Source organism: Anastrepha ludens, chromosome 2 (assembly GCF_028408465.1).
Source record: "Anastrepha ludens isolate Willacy chromosome 2, idAnaLude1.1, whole genome shotgun sequence".
NCBI lineage: Eukaryota > Metazoa > Arthropoda > Insecta > Diptera > Tephritidae > Anastrepha > Anastrepha ludens.
In genome coordinates, this window is record NC_071498.1 from 100093989 (window position 1) to 100111526 (window position 17538).

The 17538-nt window shown below is 37.3% G+C and overlaps 5 protein-coding genes across 5 annotated transcripts; 3 read left to right on the forward strand and 2 right to left on the reverse strand.

Annotated features, from left to right (window-relative positions):
• Nucleotides 1–3093: 3093 nt before the first annotated feature.
• LOC128854899 (CDK5RAP1-like protein) lies at nt 3094–5124 on the forward strand. The gene is made up of 2 exons (XM_054089354.1): nt 3094–3195; nt 3255–5124. Exon 2 carries the CDS (start codon nt 3296–3298, stop codon nt 5099–5101), a length of 1806 nt encoding a protein of 601 aa, XP_053945329.1. The 5' UTR covers nt 3094–3195; nt 3255–3295; the 3' UTR covers nt 5102–5124.
• On the reverse strand, nt 4975–6163 carry LOC128854900 (exosome complex component RRP46). The gene is made up of 3 exons (XM_054089356.1): nt 5919–6163; nt 5621–5856; nt 4975–5563 (listed from the first exon to the last, which is right to left on the reverse strand). The coding sequence occupies exons 1-3, from the start codon at nt 6052–6054 to the stop codon at nt 5168–5170; spliced, it is 768 nt and encodes a 255-aa protein (XP_053945331.1). The 5' UTR covers nt 6055–6163; the 3' UTR covers nt 4975–5167.
• A 3447-nt stretch (nt 6164–9610) lies between these two features.
• Nucleotides 9611–10449, forward strand: LOC128854902 (uncharacterized). Its single transcript, XM_054089358.1, has 2 exons — nt 9611–10050; nt 10142–10449. The coding sequence occupies exons 1-2, from the start codon at nt 9777–9779 to the stop codon at nt 10447–10449; spliced, it is 582 nt and encodes a 193-aa protein (XP_053945333.1). The 5' UTR covers nt 9611–9776.
• A 21-nt stretch (nt 10450–10470) lies between these two features.
• On the forward strand, nt 10471–11131 carry LOC128854903 (uncharacterized). The gene is made up of 2 exons (XM_054089359.1): nt 10471–10614; nt 10670–11131. The coding sequence occupies exons 1-2, from the start codon at nt 10471–10473 to the stop codon at nt 10898–10900; spliced, it is 375 nt and encodes a 124-aa protein (XP_053945334.1). The 3' UTR covers nt 10901–11131.
• Nucleotides 11132–12694: 1563 nt separating this feature from the next.
• LOC128854901 (translation initiation factor eIF-2B subunit alpha) lies at nt 12695–14125 on the reverse strand. Its single transcript, XM_054089357.1, has 5 exons — nt 13982–14125; nt 13813–13917; nt 13385–13748; nt 13034–13304; nt 12695–12968 (listed from the first exon to the last, which is right to left on the reverse strand). The coding sequence occupies exons 1-5, from the start codon at nt 14016–14018 to the stop codon at nt 12822–12824; spliced, it is 924 nt and encodes a 307-aa protein (XP_053945332.1). The 5' UTR covers nt 14019–14125; the 3' UTR covers nt 12695–12821.
• Nucleotides 14126–17538: the final 3413 nt, after the last annotated feature.

Sequence of the window (17538 nt, forward strand, 5' to 3'; positions counted from 1 at the left end):
GAAACCTCTTGAAGCCCTTCTACTCCCACTCTACACGAAACACCTGACCACATCCTCACACCAGCATGGCTTTCGAAGAGTGCACAGTGCCACCACAGCACTCACCGCCATAAATGCCCAGACTAACCGCGGGGTTAACCAAAACCGCCGCTGCGAAAGGACTGTCCTAGTAGCGTTGGACCTAGAAAAGGCTTGCGACACTGTCAGCCGCGCCACGGTACTAGATGATATTTTACAGTCGACACTTCCGCCAGGGCTGAAGAGGTGGACCGCGAACTACCTGAGTGGTCGGGATTCGTCGGTGCTATTTCGAGACTAAATCTCTAAACAGAGGAAAATAAAGCAAGGAGTTCCGTAGGGAGGCGCCCTTCCATTCTTGCTTTTTAACTTCTATGTATCAAAACTCGCCCAGCCACCAGAGGGAGTCTCCCTGATCTCCTACGCCGACGACTGCACGATAATGGTGTTGAGGAATGACTGTTGAGTAAACGATTACCTCGCCTGCCTTTCTCGCTTTTTCACTGCGAAGAACCCACAACTTTCCCCCACGAAGTCTGCGGCGACCCTCTACATCACCTGGATAAAGGTGGTGAAACTGCAACTTTAGATAAAAGTCGACGACACACCAATGCCGACTGTTAACAACCATAAAATCTTGGGAGTTACCTTTGATAGTTTGCTCTCCTTCTCGGGGCATACAACCACAACCACATATTGCCACTAAAGTCTGAAATCGCAACAAGGTTCTCAAATCGCTTGCCGACAGTACTTGGGGCAAAGGCAAAGTAATGTTACTATCGACAGTGACGAAGGTACAGGCTTGTCAAAATACTGCCATTAGGACTGTGACAAGATGTCTTTTGATGTCCCCACTTCAACATCTACACGACGAGGCTCTTATGCTCCCTGTAAAGGAGCATAACAAACTGCTCAGCTAGCAGGTCTCCCCAATGCAGACACCTGCTCGAGCCTGAGCCGCCTCCCTGGCACGTCAGGAGGCACCTCCTCAATTGCGCGGACGAGATCCAGAACAAAACAGACCGACAATTACTGGATCCGCCAGTGTACAGACAATTAACGGCATTCATCTTACCACATTCTTAAGCTCCCGACCCTGAATGCCGTCATCAGAGTCCAACCACCAAACATTGCAGACGACGAGCTCCAACAATTCCCATGGCAGCCGGTTCTACGTTACCGGAATGACTCGGGTTTTTCCCGACCAAGGGCTGCCGCCCCAGTATACTAGCCCTGTCTAGGGTATCGCATATCACCCACCCCTTACGTCACAGGAGCAAACTCTCGCAGCAATCCTGCTCCAAATGCTTCTCCTCAGGGCTGGAATCGAATCCAACCCTGGGCCAGAAGTATTCTACTGCTGCGTCTGCCACAAACGGCTTCACCCGAACTCCACCTCGGTTAGGTGTAACAAGTGCAACGGGTGGAGCCACCTTAAGACCTGTTCAGGCCTTAAGTCGCATAGGGAGTGGTCCACACGGTATGTGGCCACGTGTTGCTCCCGCCAGCAGGCATCTGATGCCTCCACGGCTACTAGGAGTTCAAGGTGTCCCTTAAGGTAAAAGTCGATGGCACACCAATTCCGACGGTAAATAACCCCAAAATTTTGGGTGTAACCTTTGACAGCTTGCTCTCCTTCTCTGCGCATACAACCGCAATTGCCACAAAAGTCCAAAATCGCAACAAGGCCCTCAAATCGCTGGCCGGCAGCACTTGGGGCAAAGACAAAGTAATGTTACTATCGACACATAAGGCAATAGGCCGGCCGGTTCTAAACTATGCTGCGCCTGTCTGGTCGCCTGGAACTAGTGATTCGCAGTGGACAAAGCTACAGACTTGTCAAAATACCGCCATTCGGACACCGACCGGGTGCCTCCTGATGTCTCCGATACAACATTTAAATAACGAGGCACAAATGCTCCCAGTAGCGGAGCACAACAAACTGCTCAGCAAGCAGTTCCTGCTGGGATGTTACCGCAGATTTCACCCCTGCAGACACCTGCTTGAGCCTGAGCCGCCTACCAGGCACGTCAGGAGACACCTCTTAGACTACGCTGACGAAATCCAGGACAAAACTGGCACAATTACGTTCTGGATACTGTAGCAGGTTAAACTCTTACATATCCAGAATCGACCCCGACATACCAAATACATGTCCGGCATGTGAAGGTACCCCGAACTACACTAACCACCACTTCACATGCCCCCTCAAACCGACTCATCTAGGCCCCCTCTCCCTCTGGACCCAACCTGTCGAAACAGCACGTTTCCTGGGCCTACCCCTAGATGAGCTAGACGAAGATGACCGATGATATGCCTACACAGACAGGGCTACCTATGCTGTTAAAACAACAACAACAACAACGAGCTCCAACTTCCCCGAGAGTCCCGCGTAACCTTGGCACAATTACTTTCTGGATACTGTAGCAGGTTAAACCCCTACCTATCCAGAACTAACCCCGACATACTAAACATATGTCCGGCATGTGAAGGCACCCCTCACGTACTAACCACCTTTTCACATGCCCCATCAAACCCACTCATCTAACACCCCTCTCCCTCTGGACCCAACCTGACGAACCAAGAAGTTTCGTTAGATGAACTAGACGTAGACGACCGATGATTTACACTACACTGGCAAGGCAAAGTTAATTGCTAAAACAACAACAACAACGCCAATAAAAGAAACGACGCTAATTAACACTAAGATCTAAGATCAGTTTAAAGTTACTGAGAGGTATTCTGACATGTTAATATAAACTGAGATGCCGTCAGGGGTTCGATTAGTTATTTTCCCATATGAAAGTGGAGGGAGAGGTATGCTAGCTCGCCAATCCTGGAACAATTTGTAAAGGGCTAAACAAAATTGTATACTGAAGAGATTTCAAAGCACAGTTTATACTAACAAAGAGAGGCTCTATATAAATCATTGCCCATTGCTAAATCCACATATACATAGACGAGCATCGGTACTTTAAGAATAGGTAGGCACCTCGAAAAAATATAATTTTTTTCTATTGACCTAAAAAAGATTTTACAAAATATATGCTTAAACCGTTGCTCTATTTTTCTGGTACACCCTGTTTTATGAAGGGTAATTGTGAATATTTCCGAAAAAGAAGCAAATTGTTTATGCCGTAATCTCATGAACTGACTGGTTTGTCGTGCGGTTAATAGGTAATTTTTTTTAAATATTTTGAACTTGATGAATCTATAAAGAATAAATATATTAACAGGGGAATGTTGAAGAAGAACCATAGCTAAGCGCTGCCGAGCTATGATGAAAGCACGGTGGATCAGTCAATACTTAAAAACTCTGCAATCAATTGTCCTACAACGTAACTCTGCGGCTTGGCAAGGTACAATATTGTATCGGAGATCGAGTGGAGAGGTGACCAGCGCCAACTCTATCTCAACGAAATCCCACAAGACACGTGAAACATTTTTGGAAAAGGTAGCAGCCGGCCCAGGTCTGCAGGAGTTCTTCAATGCCAAACGCACACCATCTCATGCAAAATTAGAGGCTGACGGTGAAGTATCGCAGATTCCTTATTTGCTGCCGGAGAATTACAATGGACAAGGGCGTAAAGTATACTTTGAGGTTTACGGTTGTCAAATGAACACCAATGACACCGAAGTGGTTTGGGCTATTTTACAACAAAACGGCTACGAGCGTTGTCAGGAAGCACAAAAGGCAGATGTAATCATGTTGGTTACATGCGCTGTACGCGACGGCGCCGAACAAAAGATCTGGAATCGTTTAAAGCATTTAAACGCAATGAAAAACCGTCGTTCTGCACGACACGGTCCACTACAAATCACTGTCCTGGGTTGTATGGCGGAGCGACTGAAAGAACGTTTACTTGAACGTGAAAGATGCGTCGATGTGATTGCCGGACCAGATAGTTACAAGGATCTTCCCCGTTTACTCGCCATATCGCGACATTATCAACAATCGGCCATTAATGTACTGCTTTCTCTCGACGAGACGTACGCTGATGTGATGCCAGTGCGCTTGAATGCCGAATCACCAACTGCGTTTGTATCAATAATGCGTGGGTGTGACAATATGTGCACTTATTGCATTGTACCGTTTACACGTGGTCGTGAACGTTCACGCCCAATAGAGTCAATTGTGCAAGAAGTTCAAGAACTACAGAACAGTGGCGTAAAGGAAATCACTCTGCTGGGACAAAATGTCAACAGCTACCGGGACATTACCGCAAGCACTGAAAGCAGTATAGAAACCATTGCAAAGAATAAAGTTGTGCCAGGTTTCAGTACAGTTTATAAACCCAAGCTGGGTGGCATGCGCTTCGATGAGCTGCTGCGACAGGTAGCTGAGGCAGCACCTGATATGCGTATACGTTTCACATCACCACATCCGAAAGATTTTTCCGAAGATGTGTTGCGTGTCATACGAGACTATCCGAATGTTTGTAAAAATTTACACCTGCCTGCACAATCTGGGAATGATGCGGTGCTAGAGCGTATGCGACGTGGTTATACACGTGATGCGTACCTTCGCTTGGTGGACACCATACGAACAATGCTGCCCAACGTCGGTCTATCCAGCGATTTCATTTGCGGCTTTTGCGGTGAAACTGAAGACGAGTTCAAAGACACACTAACTCTTATGGAACAGGTACGTTATAACGTAGCGTTTCTTTTCGCTTATAGTATGCGTGAACGGACAACTGCACATCGACGTTATAAAGATGATGTGCCGGCGGTGGTTAAAACTGAACGCTTGCAGCGCATGGTGCAGGTGTTCCGTGAAGGTGCTACGGATTTACATAAGAATTTCGAAGGTCGTGACGAGCTTATACTTATTGAGGGGAAAAGTAAAAGGTCAGATCAATTCTGGTTTGGACGCAATGACGCCAACATTAAAGTCATTGTACCAGCCATGAAATTAGATGGTGAAATGGAAAGCAAAAAAGAAATAACAACGGGTGATTTTGTAGTTGCCAAGATTTGTGAGTCCAACTCACAGATCCTTAAAGGCACACCTCTTTATTTTAGCTCAATTAAACAGTTTTATGCAAATAGCTATAATGACCAAAGCAATAAAAAGTTTTAAAATATGTATTTGTTACTTTTAAATCCGCTTATTTCGTCTTTATTTTAAATAAGGTATGCCAAAGTTCTATAAATCCATGGTTTCCACTTTGACTAATGGTTCTGCTTCTGTATTTCGTGCTTTAGTATCGGCAGTAAGTAAAGATTTATTGTGGAAGTTTGATATAATACGTCGGTAAAAATTGAATATTTTCTGACTGGCTGCGCGGCTCATACATTCTGCATCGTTAAATTGAGCCATTTTAAAGCGACCGCTCGTATGGACCGTTACTAAATTCTTTTCTAAACTATCAAACACAAATATAAAACTAGCACGTTTTCCAATCGCCTTACAATGATCTGGATCAAGTATTACTTTGTCATCCTTGTCCACAATACAGTTTACTGCAGCAATGGTAAATTTCATGGGCACACCACCAGAGAGCAAAGCCATGCAAGCGCCATTTATTGCACATGCTTCAAGCTAGAAAAAGCTTCAAGATGTAGCCACGTAATTACGATTTTCATATTATTTACTTACACCACATCGATTATCTAACTCCTGTATTTGTATTGAAATGGTGGTACGAGGATGCAACACGGTTAACAGTGCCGACTCGCAGGTATCGCGTATAATACTCTCCCTTAATTTGTCTTCTATAGTCGGTATGCCAGCTTTTGGCCGGTAAATGCACTCCACGTACGCCTTTTCTATATTCAGATTCTGCGACTTTACTTCGACTGGACCCAGCATTGAGCAGAGGACACAGGTATCTCCTAAATAGTAATAAATCATTTGAAGGTATTTAATATTTAAACAAGGTAGTTACATCGCATACCTTGCGTAAATAAAGCCGATCCATCAGAACGTGTTAGTGGGTTTAGTTCGCAGTTAATAGGGCGCAACTTGAGATCTTCAGTAGGTACAGTATCTATTTTCATATCTGCATCTACTGTTTCTGTTTTTGTAACCATTGTTATTTAATTTACGTACTTAAAATGTAATTCAAACAGAAAATTAACAAAAAATGCAAAATGCAATCAGCGGTATCCCACGAGTTATTTACATGCTTGGTCTTTCGGTTGCGGCCATTCACAATGAATAAACCAAAGCGAATTCATACAAGGGGAGATCCAAAGTAAAACAAAAACCGTTTTATTCTGCAATTTGGTAGTTTGAATTCAGAATTTCAATCAGATTGCAAACAAGCAAGAAAACAATAGAAAGAAAAACACTTCTTTAATCAAATATATAACGGTTGTATATAAAAGCATAAATTAATCGACATAGATATAGACTTTTAGTATATCAAAAGGCTCAGAATGAAGATAGGAGTAAACTTAGCATATGCATCTGTCTGTAGCTTAGCATATGTCTGTCCTTTGACCGCCCGTGTCAACGATTGCTGGAGTAAAAAAAACATTTTGAAATTAAAAGTTGAAACATATGTTACTTTTTTCCAAGGTAAATTCGTATTGAAATTGGGCGAAATCAGTCAATAACTACGACCAATATAGACTATTAGTACATCAAAAAACTCAGAATGAGGAGAGGAGTAAATTTAGCATTATCTGACTGTCCTTTGACCGTCCGCGTCAACGGTAGCTGGATTAAAAATAACATTTGTAAATTTAAAGTTGGAACAGATTTTACTTTTGCCCAAGATGGATTGGTATTGAATTGGGCGAAATCGGTTAATAACGGTAATTTTCATAAAAAATTCGAACTAAAAAAAGATACCGATTTTTGAAAAATTGGCGAAGTCACAATGTTATAGTTAATTACTTGTATCTCAAAAATCACTTAAAAACTCCCCCTTACCTTGATACATGTATTGCCAGCCACCAAAATTGGGTATGTGACATAAATACGAGTATTATTAAATCGGATAGAACCTTGTCAATTTTGTTCTATGTTATAACCAAATTTCCGTCCACCAATCTGATATTACAAGCGAGAACTCAGTAAAAAGCTTAGATTTCTTTGCGAAACTCAATAATGATATTAATTCCCGGTGAAGACTGACTTAAAAGGGATAACGTTTATGCTAGTCAAAATTACCTAAATTCGGACAGAGCCAAGCTATAAATATCAGTGTAAATTTTAGTAAAATTAAATTTGAGTCCGAACCGAATTTAATATTTCTTATTTTTTATAAAATTTTAAATATTTTGGATAATTGGATTCATAAAACTTATTTCTATCTCGGTGAAATGTTGTAAATAAATTACAATTGATTTTGCTCAATACGATTTTTATAAATTAATTAAATGGGACGATCGCGACTTCATATACACCCAGCACACATTCGTTTCCCTAGCAATTGGTTTTACGTTATCGGTACGACCAGTGTTGCCAACGCCAAAAACTCTGAGTCGCTAGGGCCAATATCAAAAGTCGCTAGAAAGTCGCTAACTCCATCAGGGGCGGATCCTAAATTTCATTCTGAGAGATAGATTTAAATATTTTATATTTACTTAAAATTAATTAAAAAGTAAGTAAGCTAGAAGATAGTAAACAGTCAACTGAGCCTATATCAATTCAATTGTTTCACGTACAGAACATAGCAAAATCCGGGGATTCCCCGACCGCATTGCTCTTATGTGATCAGTGGTAAAAATAATTTGATTACTCATTACAATTGTGTGAAACAAGGTGTAATTGAATTAGATATATTTTATTATTTCTTAATACAACGTATGATTGTTGTTAATTTGATAAAAAAATTTAAGGTAAAAACAAATTTAAAATTTCAATTATAGATCGATAATTTATCAACGATAACACACCAATAGGTAGTGCGTTATTTTACCTATAGTCAGTAAATTGTTACTCTAGAGTATGGAAGGTAAAAGGCATTCACGGGTAATCAAGTTGACAGAAAAGTATCTATTGCCTAAAACGGGTTTGATTTGCTCTCCAAAAGTCGCCAGATAAGTCGCTAAATCATTTTTGTCGTCAAAACTTTTTTTTGTCGCCAAGACTCAAGCAAAAGTCGTCAATTCTAGCTACAAAAAGTCGCTAAATTGGCAACACTGGGTACGACCTGCATTTATGTTCAGTAGAATTTCATAAAAATTAATGGGGAATATTTTAAAATTTTACAATACCAACATCAGTCCGAAAAATAGTGTCGTTGCAAAAAATATTACCAGGCACTCATTATAGTGATTGGTTTCAAATATTTCTACGTTAAAATTTTACTAAGGATTTATATATACATACTGTTTGGTTTCACTTGATTCTCACTATCCCATAAAACAAAAAACTGGTTGACTTTGAAACGAATGCATAAACAAAAAGTTTTCTATTCCAATTTTTTTATAAAAAACCTTATATTTTAATATATTACAAAATTTTCCCATTTTTTCTCTCGAATCCTGTATATTCGGAGTTTATATCTAGAAAAGACTTTCAATGACGTATAAACAATATTTTATTCTATGGTGAAAATTTGGATTGCCTTTTTTTTATTTCTATATAAGGGTATGTATACTATACGTAAACTTTGAAGCATTATAACTCTATTTTAATATTATATAATATTATTATAATATTAATATAATAAAATCACTCGTCACTTTCGTTTTTGTAATGCCTGGATTTTGAGTGACATATAACTGGAGATTTGTGTTGCTACGTTTTTCTCAAATTAAACGTCTCTTTATAATTCCTTTGAGTTCTATCACTGGATTATTAAATAAATCTCGTAAACTAATGGCTACACAACTTATAATACGTACACATTTAAGTAGATGATCTACTTTTTCGTACTTAACTCCCGATCCGTAATTAAAAATCGAGATTTCCCATACAATATTTCTCTCCAAAAACTGAGATTATACAATAATTCTAGATAATACCTTTTTGGCACAGGGTTGTTTCCTTATTATTACGCGTGTAAAGAAAAACGTTAAAGTACTAACTAAATAAAATGGATGTCGGTAAAGAAAACAGGTTTGTAGACATAATACTAATAAAATGTTTGTTAGGTATGCATTCATATAACAGAAAAAAACGTGTGTCCATAGACGCTTTGGCCTTTATTGCTTATTATAAAATGTAATATCGAATTTCGTCGAAAGTCGTTTACAAATTTCCTCTAACTGTTTATTATTAGCTATTCCTTCTCCTTGTCTTTTCTTCATATCGTTAAGAATAATTAAACAAAACAAAACACCGAAATATTCCACATCTAGAAAGGATTTACATGTAAATATAAAGTTTTTTTTTTAAATCGGTAAGATATATGTATATGTAATATAAAAATTTCATGGTAAACGAATATTTGAATACATTATGAAAACTTGTAATAATACTTTTTTCTTATATAAAACAATATTTTAATATGTAATGAGCATTTTTACACTCTTAAATTCCATGAACAAAAAAAAATTAAATAACATTTAATGGATTTTTTTCAATAAGTTCAAATAAAATAAAATTCTCTGACCGGTTCCGTAATGAACTGAGTAATCTGATACCAAGTACACTCAACTATTGTGACTGACTTTGTGGAAAGAAGAAAAATTGCGAAAAATACGAAATTGGTTAGTGAATTTGGCTTACTATTAATGATTTGTTTATAGTCTAAATCTGTGATTACTCACTAATATTTCGTTAAGATGTTACAGTCTTAACGGATTGTTTATTTTTGTTGTAAACCTTCGTGTAAACTAAAGAGTTTCGTAGGAAAATGACAGATCCTTGGATGGTACAAAACTCAGGTCAACAGAACAATTCGGTAGAGAACGGTGCAAAGGATAACAGCATTCTACAAGAACCGAGCAAAGAGAATTCTGAGCTAGCACCCCTTGAATTTGAAGATAACTTCGCACCCGCGTCAAACGCACACATTAGAGATAATTTTGAAAACACGGTGTCACCAAGGAGCGGCAAAAAAAATAGCAACACCATTGCTTGCGCCGTCGAGCCATTACCCGATTCCGATAATTACTTGCGTGGACTCGGTATGTTGACAAACATAAAAAAGATTGAGCAAAAGAATTGAAATAGGCAATGTAATAATATATTTTGTTTGCTTTTGAATTCTCAAAACAGAGCGAAAATTGCAGAAAATTAAAAAGGGTGCTAATTTAGTGGAAGCGCTAGCGGAAAAGCGCAACGACTGTTTACGTCAGCTACTGAATAATGGTGATCCCGATAATAACAATGCTGTCTTAGCTTTGGATCAGCCCTTAAACAATCCCGAGTTCTACAGACATCTTCAACCAGTACAAGCTATTTCTGTGGGCGAACTGGTGCACATTGTGAAGTACGATCAACTGCAACAGGAACCGACACAAGAAAACAACGATAAGCAAATAGATAAAGATAAGGAAGTTAAAAAAGAGGAATTCCAAGAATAGAGAACATAGATACATGCAAACATGAATACGCCATTCGGCGAAGTTTTTCTCTTCCTCACCGATTTGGCATGGAAAAGTCGTGTCACTATACCGATGTTAGTAACAACGATCTTCCTAATTATGGATATACGTTTGCAAATCGAAATTAATATACAGTCAGGACAGGTCATATGCGAAACTTATATGTTGAACCATTAAAGACTTCTAATTGTAATTTCAGGCTGCGGCTGATTTAGACCAAATAGATTTCGTTGATGATGATGATGATGATGATGGTGATGATGATGACGACGACGTTGATTCAGACGACTATCTTAGCGATGATCCGCATGATGAAGATGAAAATTCAAATAGGTATATGGAATTTGTAAATGCTGCTGAACGCGCGCGTAACGACCGAAATCATGATACCGCTGCTAATCGCTTACGGCGTTCCCTGGGCTGGAGTTAGTCTTTGTTCTTATTTGTGTAATATGTATATGCATAAAATTTACCAATTTCCATTAGTAACAGCGCAAATGCAAAAATTATGCTATACGTGAACCGTAATCAAATGAAACTAAAAACATTATATACATATTTAATTGTATCCAAATTACCTTTGCGATAATGTTGCTCTTAAGCCGTAATTACTATGTCTAATAAAATTTAAATGTAAGCAATCAAATTTAATTCATACAAATGCTGCTGCATTACTTCCAGAGGATTGTGAAATTTTAAATATGTTCAATTATAAGGACTCTTTGTACGCGGTTCTTAATAACTTTTCGGCGTTGTAATTTTTTAAAGACCAAATTTATTTTTTAACTTCCAAAAATTGTGCCATATCGTACGGTATGCTACGGTTCGATGGTGGTCGCTCTTTTGTATTCTATACATCGAGGATCCCTTAATAGGGTCCTCTAGTTTCTCGTCTGTTTTTTTTCGGGTTTTTCAATAATTTTTAACGGGCAAACGATCAAAATAATAAATCTCATTGTGTTCACATAATCTTTAGTAACATTTAAATGAGCTTTACAAATTTTTTGAAGACAAAATATATAATAGAATAAAAGTTATAGTGGCCGACAAGAAGACATAAAGTAAAAGAGGTGCTTGACGGTGACCAAGATTGCGGCTGTTTGGCTTATCTGAAATCGAAAAACCAAACGACATTTTAATCTTCATATTTAAGACTAGCGATTGAACTAGAATAAATTCTTAATTACAAAAATTAATTTTTATATACACTTTTGAAAATTAAATTCTATTTTTTACTTATTTTTTCTTAATTTTTTCGCTCATAGGAAAAAAACTATCGAAGCAATCATGATAATCCTAGTTCAATCGCTGGCTTATAATATATTAAAGATGAGGTATATATTTGAACAAGATCGGTTCAGTAGTTTTTGAAATATCGTGGTCACTATTTTGAAAAATAGTGTTTCGAGAAAAACGCGTTTCAAAGTTCGCGCATGTGCGGAGCAGCGTTGAGCGCGCTAAGTATACCTGCTCCGTTCAAGGCCGTAACTTGTGAGCCACTTCGAATATCGAAAAATCCTTCAGCACATACTTTTGTGATTTATGAAAAAAAAAAAAATTCGATATTTTCGACCCAAGAAACTAGAGGACCCCCTTAAGCATATGATTGAAGGTTTTGACTTTCAAACAATTTTATTTATTTTGTGGAATACGGTATTTTCTACACCTTTTGCCTTGCGTGGGTTTAAAAACTTCAGTTTATAGTCATGGGAAAATTTAACAACAAAAAACGTCGGTGTTTATGGTAATTTTTTTGACCAACTCCAAAATTTGTAAACGAGCTCAGCTGATATGACTCCTATAGTTCTTACAAGTGATGGCAATGCATTGTAACAGCAACAATAAAATTATTGAGTTTCCGCTCACCAGAAAGGGCAAGTTTGCCGGGGCACAATTACTCAATATATGTTCGGAATCTGGATGTACCCCACACAATACTAACCACCTAACACTCCTGTCGCTATGGACCCAATGCGTCGAAGCTGCTTGTTTTCTGGACTTGCCGCTAGATGAGAGAGACGATGTCTTGCTGCTTGTAGGACTTGCTGAACTGTTGCAACAACAACAACGACAAAAATGGTTACACCTTTCATAAAACTTAAAACAAACTACTAAATATTTAATTGCAGGTGGAGCCCGAGTCATACTCAAAGTTCCAAGTCTTTAGCTTTTCGGTATATTTCGAAGTTCTGAAGTCTCAGCTAATCAAGAAAGCATATCGATATATCGTGGTAGTGAAAAAAAGATATTTATATTTAATCTAGAACTGTTGAAAATATTATGAATAAATATAGAAGACTGATTGGCATTATTGTAACTGATTCGCGCAGTCTTCAATCTATTCTAGTATTTTACATATAGAGCTTAATCAATTCATCACTAACAGCAGAGGGCGTAAGAATACCCAAATCGGTGAACAATAACGTGATGTAGGCGGGTGGGGTGTAATCCACCTGTGGATGAACTTTAGACACATCGAGCAGGTGCTTGCGTGAATACTGAATACAAAGAAAGCGGAATTAATTGTAACATGACGAAACACAATATTTGCGTGGCCTTTTACCTTATATTCATCGGGTAAATCGCGCTGATTTAGTGGGTAGAGTCGAGTAAACTTAAAACTTTCAGCCAAAACATAGAATGGCTTTTTCATTTCGCGCGCACAGAGTCCCATGGTGAAGGAGCCGATTCTGTTTATAATTCCGCCACTTTCAACCACCGCTTCAGCGCCTACCATTACAAAGTCCATCGATTCCATTACATAGCCTATTGCAGAATCCAAAATCAACGTACTGCTAATCCCCGCTCGTTCTAAATCGGCTACCATTTGAGCGCTGAAATTAAGAAAAAAGTACGTATTCAAAGAAAACAAATTTAAATGGCTTACGAGGAAATATTTAATTATATAATTTACCCTGAATTGCCAGGCCCGCCTTGTGCCACATAAACCTGAAACTCCTTATTTTTTGCTGCAGTTATAAGCGCTTTTAACACAACACGAGAACGTGAATGTGTTAGTACGCGACAGCCATCAGTAACAAATTTCTTCGCCTGTTGAGAAATCACATTGCGAGAGTTCTCCAGCTTCGACAAAAATATTTTACCACGATGTACCATGATTTTTCTACATTCCTCCATGTCTTTGTCGTCCAAACTTAGTGTAATGGAGCGACAAAAGAGTTCGCCGCCAGACACTACAGCCGCTATTGAGAGGTCTGTGTTGCGCATTGCCGCCACAGCGTCACGCATTGTCGTATGGAGAATGTGAATGGTGTCGACTGAAGCGAACCAAATAAAGTATATTCACTGTAGGAAACGGTTAGGTACGGGCGTATAGCTTACATTGTTTGCTTTCCAGAATCATCAGCAAGGTTTTAATTGCAGCTGTGCCCGATGACATGTCCTTGTCCCGCTCCAGCAGTTTTAGGAAATAGTTGCGGACTTCCACTGTTGGTAATGGCAACTATATTGAGGACTTAATTATTCCCTTTTTGGAATAGTACGAACTTACCAGCTTCATCAATCTTTTGGTCACCATTGGCTGCCATTTTTGCTCTTATTTTAAGATAAAATAAGTTAGATTGAGTGTATTTTAAGAAATTTCACAAAATAATCAGGCACTTTCGTTGACGTTGCGAATTGTCAATTTATAGCGTGGTTATACGCAGCAAATCTTATTTTATAAAATAATAAGAAGGCGAATTCAGTACTGAAGGTGGCGTGTTCTCAAAACCTTAACTTAATTGTGTATCCCGTTTGTTTATATATCATAGATATAGAACATAAGTCCACGCAAATGTGGCAGTTAATATTGCAGTATGAACAATAAACACTGCAATTGCACTCCATCTAAGATTGCTGGAGTGGCTTTTTACAAACCACTTGCTAAGGTAATTTATCCATGGACCCCCTCACCCTACTCTTATTGCCTGATGTTAGGAATTTGAGAGTGCAGATAATGACAAATGCAAGTTTAATTGAGAGAACTCTAAAAAAATAATAATCTGGAAGTATTGTTGGATTAATAATGGGCATATACATTCTGAAATATTTTCATCGAAATATTCATTCAATTCAATATTCATCTGAAATATTTTATCGAACATAATGATTCTCATTTTGTTTTATTAAAACTGAAAATTAAATAACTTGCTAAATTTTTTTTCTGCGCCATTTAAAAAATTCCTTAACTCATTTTTTTTAAGAAAAAACAAAAAATGAATGCAGAAAAAGAATCTGTCATAACAAAGCAAATTTTATAAAAAAAAAAATATTTTATTAGGTACGCAACTAAGTTCCCGCTGTTTGTCAATAGATGCCGCCAGCAGTGTGTGCTACTCGATTCTAACCAAGGCGAATTTATTACAGGTGACAGCAAACACATATAAGTAAAACCCTACTTGTATTTGTTGTTGCGTTTGGTGCAAGCATCATGTCAAAATCAGCAAGCAAATGTAAACATCCGAATGTAAACATACCAATACATACAAACAAAGCATATCATTTTGACGTAAGCCATACCTACGGCGAAAAATTCAGCTGGGTGAATGCTGTCACCTTATTAAATCCACCTTGATTCTAACATAACCTAAACGTCATAAACCAAGCTTAGACATATGGTAAACAAACTGTTTCGACACATTAGTGATTTTGCTTTGGTATCATATACTTTTTGTTTTGTGAAAATGTCTGATTTCGTGCCGAATAATCGTCATTTGCGGGAAATGTTGGTTTTCCTCTTTCATTTGAAAAAAACACCGGCTGAAGCGCATCGAGAGCTACAAAAAGCTTATGGAGATGCTGCTTTAAGTGAAACAACGTGCCGAGATTGGTTTCGTCGCTTCAAAAACGGTGATTTTAATATTGACGATCGTCCGCGTGAAGGAAAGCCCAAAACCTTCGAAGAAGCTGAATAGGAGGCATTGCTTAATGAGGACTCGTGTCAAACGCAGGAAGAGCTTGCTTCAGTATTAGGAGTTACCCGCCCATCCATTTCCAAGCGATTGCATACTTTGGGAATGAGTCAGAAACAGAGAACTTGGGTTACTTATGAGTTATAATATTTAATAAATTTTTTTTCGATTTAGAAACTCAATAAAATAAATATATGAAATATTTACATTGAAAGAAAGGTGTTTTTGGTACTCTTGGGCTAATAAGGGGTTTTCTTTCTCATCTGTAACGAATGTGTGAATTCAATTTGTATGCGTTAGGAAAATTGTATAAAATTCTCAATTAAGTGCTATAAAATAATAAATAATAACGCAAAATCGTCTCCGCTTTGAAAATAGGGTAAGTGCGGCCTCTGTAAAAATTGTTATGCAGACAAGATATTTGCAGATTACATGGGTGATTCTCCGCGTTGCGCAGAATTCCATGTCCCAGACTTTTTTTAAATATATTAAATAGTATTTACAGTAATGAACGTGAAAAAGTAATTTCTGCGTTTACAAACAAAAACCAGTAGTTAATATATATACATATGTTAAGAAAATAGAATTTTCTTCAAAAGTGCAGTTTAAGGTGCCCAAACGTCACGGTGAAGCTTGTCCCCAGCATTACTTATAAAATAAAAACCAATATTTTAGTGAAGTATAATAATCAGTATTGTTATTGACATTTTGGTATTGTGCAAGGTAGTAGAATTGAGAAATATAAAACACTTATTAAAAAAATAATTTTAATGCTTTTTTTGGATGATATTTCTTGTCCCCAGTTTTACATAAAAATAAAATGTCAAACTAGTTTTACATATAACTTTGCTAACTTGATCCACTAAGGCAGAAATTAATCTCTTGATTGAATTTTTTGGCTTTTGTACCTTCGAAGTAACAAATTTCCATTGGGAATAACAGTATCGTCACGGTGAAGCCTCCGTATATTTTGCAATAAAATTAATAATTGTTTATAATTAATCTTAAATAATGTGTGGTACTATTAGTCTAGTGAATATAAATAGCCTCAACATGAAAATAATTGAAAATCGCCGGTGCCGCCTCTGCGCCAACCTTTTTGTTTTAAACCGTGTGCTTTATTCAAATAGTTACTCGTGCAAGTTTAGTGAAAACAAATAAAGACAACAAAATTGATTAAAGCAATCAAAGCTAAGGTAAGATTCTAATAAATTGCCGTATAAATTTCCATAATTTCCTAAATCAAATGTTTTTTATTTAAATCTAGTTTGATAAATAATAGTAAATTACCGCATAAATTTCCATAAACACAATAACCGTTGAATTCACAGAAAAATAAAAATTATCCTTTTTATGCTATAATTTTTAACTATTGAATACTCATTATTTAAACAAATTATAAAAATAAGTCCAAACTTTTAAACTGATTTCTTCGAATTTGACTATGAATTCAATAGTTCAATATATCAAATTAATGTGGTTAAAATGAAATCTGAATTGGAGCCATTTGAAGCGCTATTTGTTTATAATGATTTATAAACAAAGTACGACTTAAAGAAAAATATTCCCATCACAAAATGCTTCTAACTTTTCTTGTAGAATCGAAAAAAGTGTAATTTTTTCATAATTTGTTTAAACAATTAAAACTTGAAAAATACAATATAAGGGTAAGTCTTACTTAATTCTCCTACAAATCCAACAGCTTACTTTGGTAAAGAATGGTTGGTCAATAGCTACATATATAGTACACACCAGCGTTTACAATTAAATTATTTAAAAAAACACAGAAATTATAAACATTCTTGACCCGTAACCTTGAAGATTAGGTTTTGATTTTTATTTAATTGTAAAAAAAAAAACCATTAATAATATGAACTGAATTCTGGGCTACGCGGAGAATCACCCACATACAAATGAACAAAATCAGTAAAACTTATTTAATACACGTATTTCAGTTTTTTATTATTAATTTCTTATTTCGCTTTCGTTGTTTATGATTGCAGTTCATCGAAGATTCTCATAATAGCTGGGGAGGATTTTAATAAATCACCTTCAGTGCGGCGTTTACACTTGAAAATTCCCCCTAAATTCTTACAACGAATGCATCAATGTGCACATATCGATGCCTCCAAAACGAGATGAAGAGTAGTGTCGA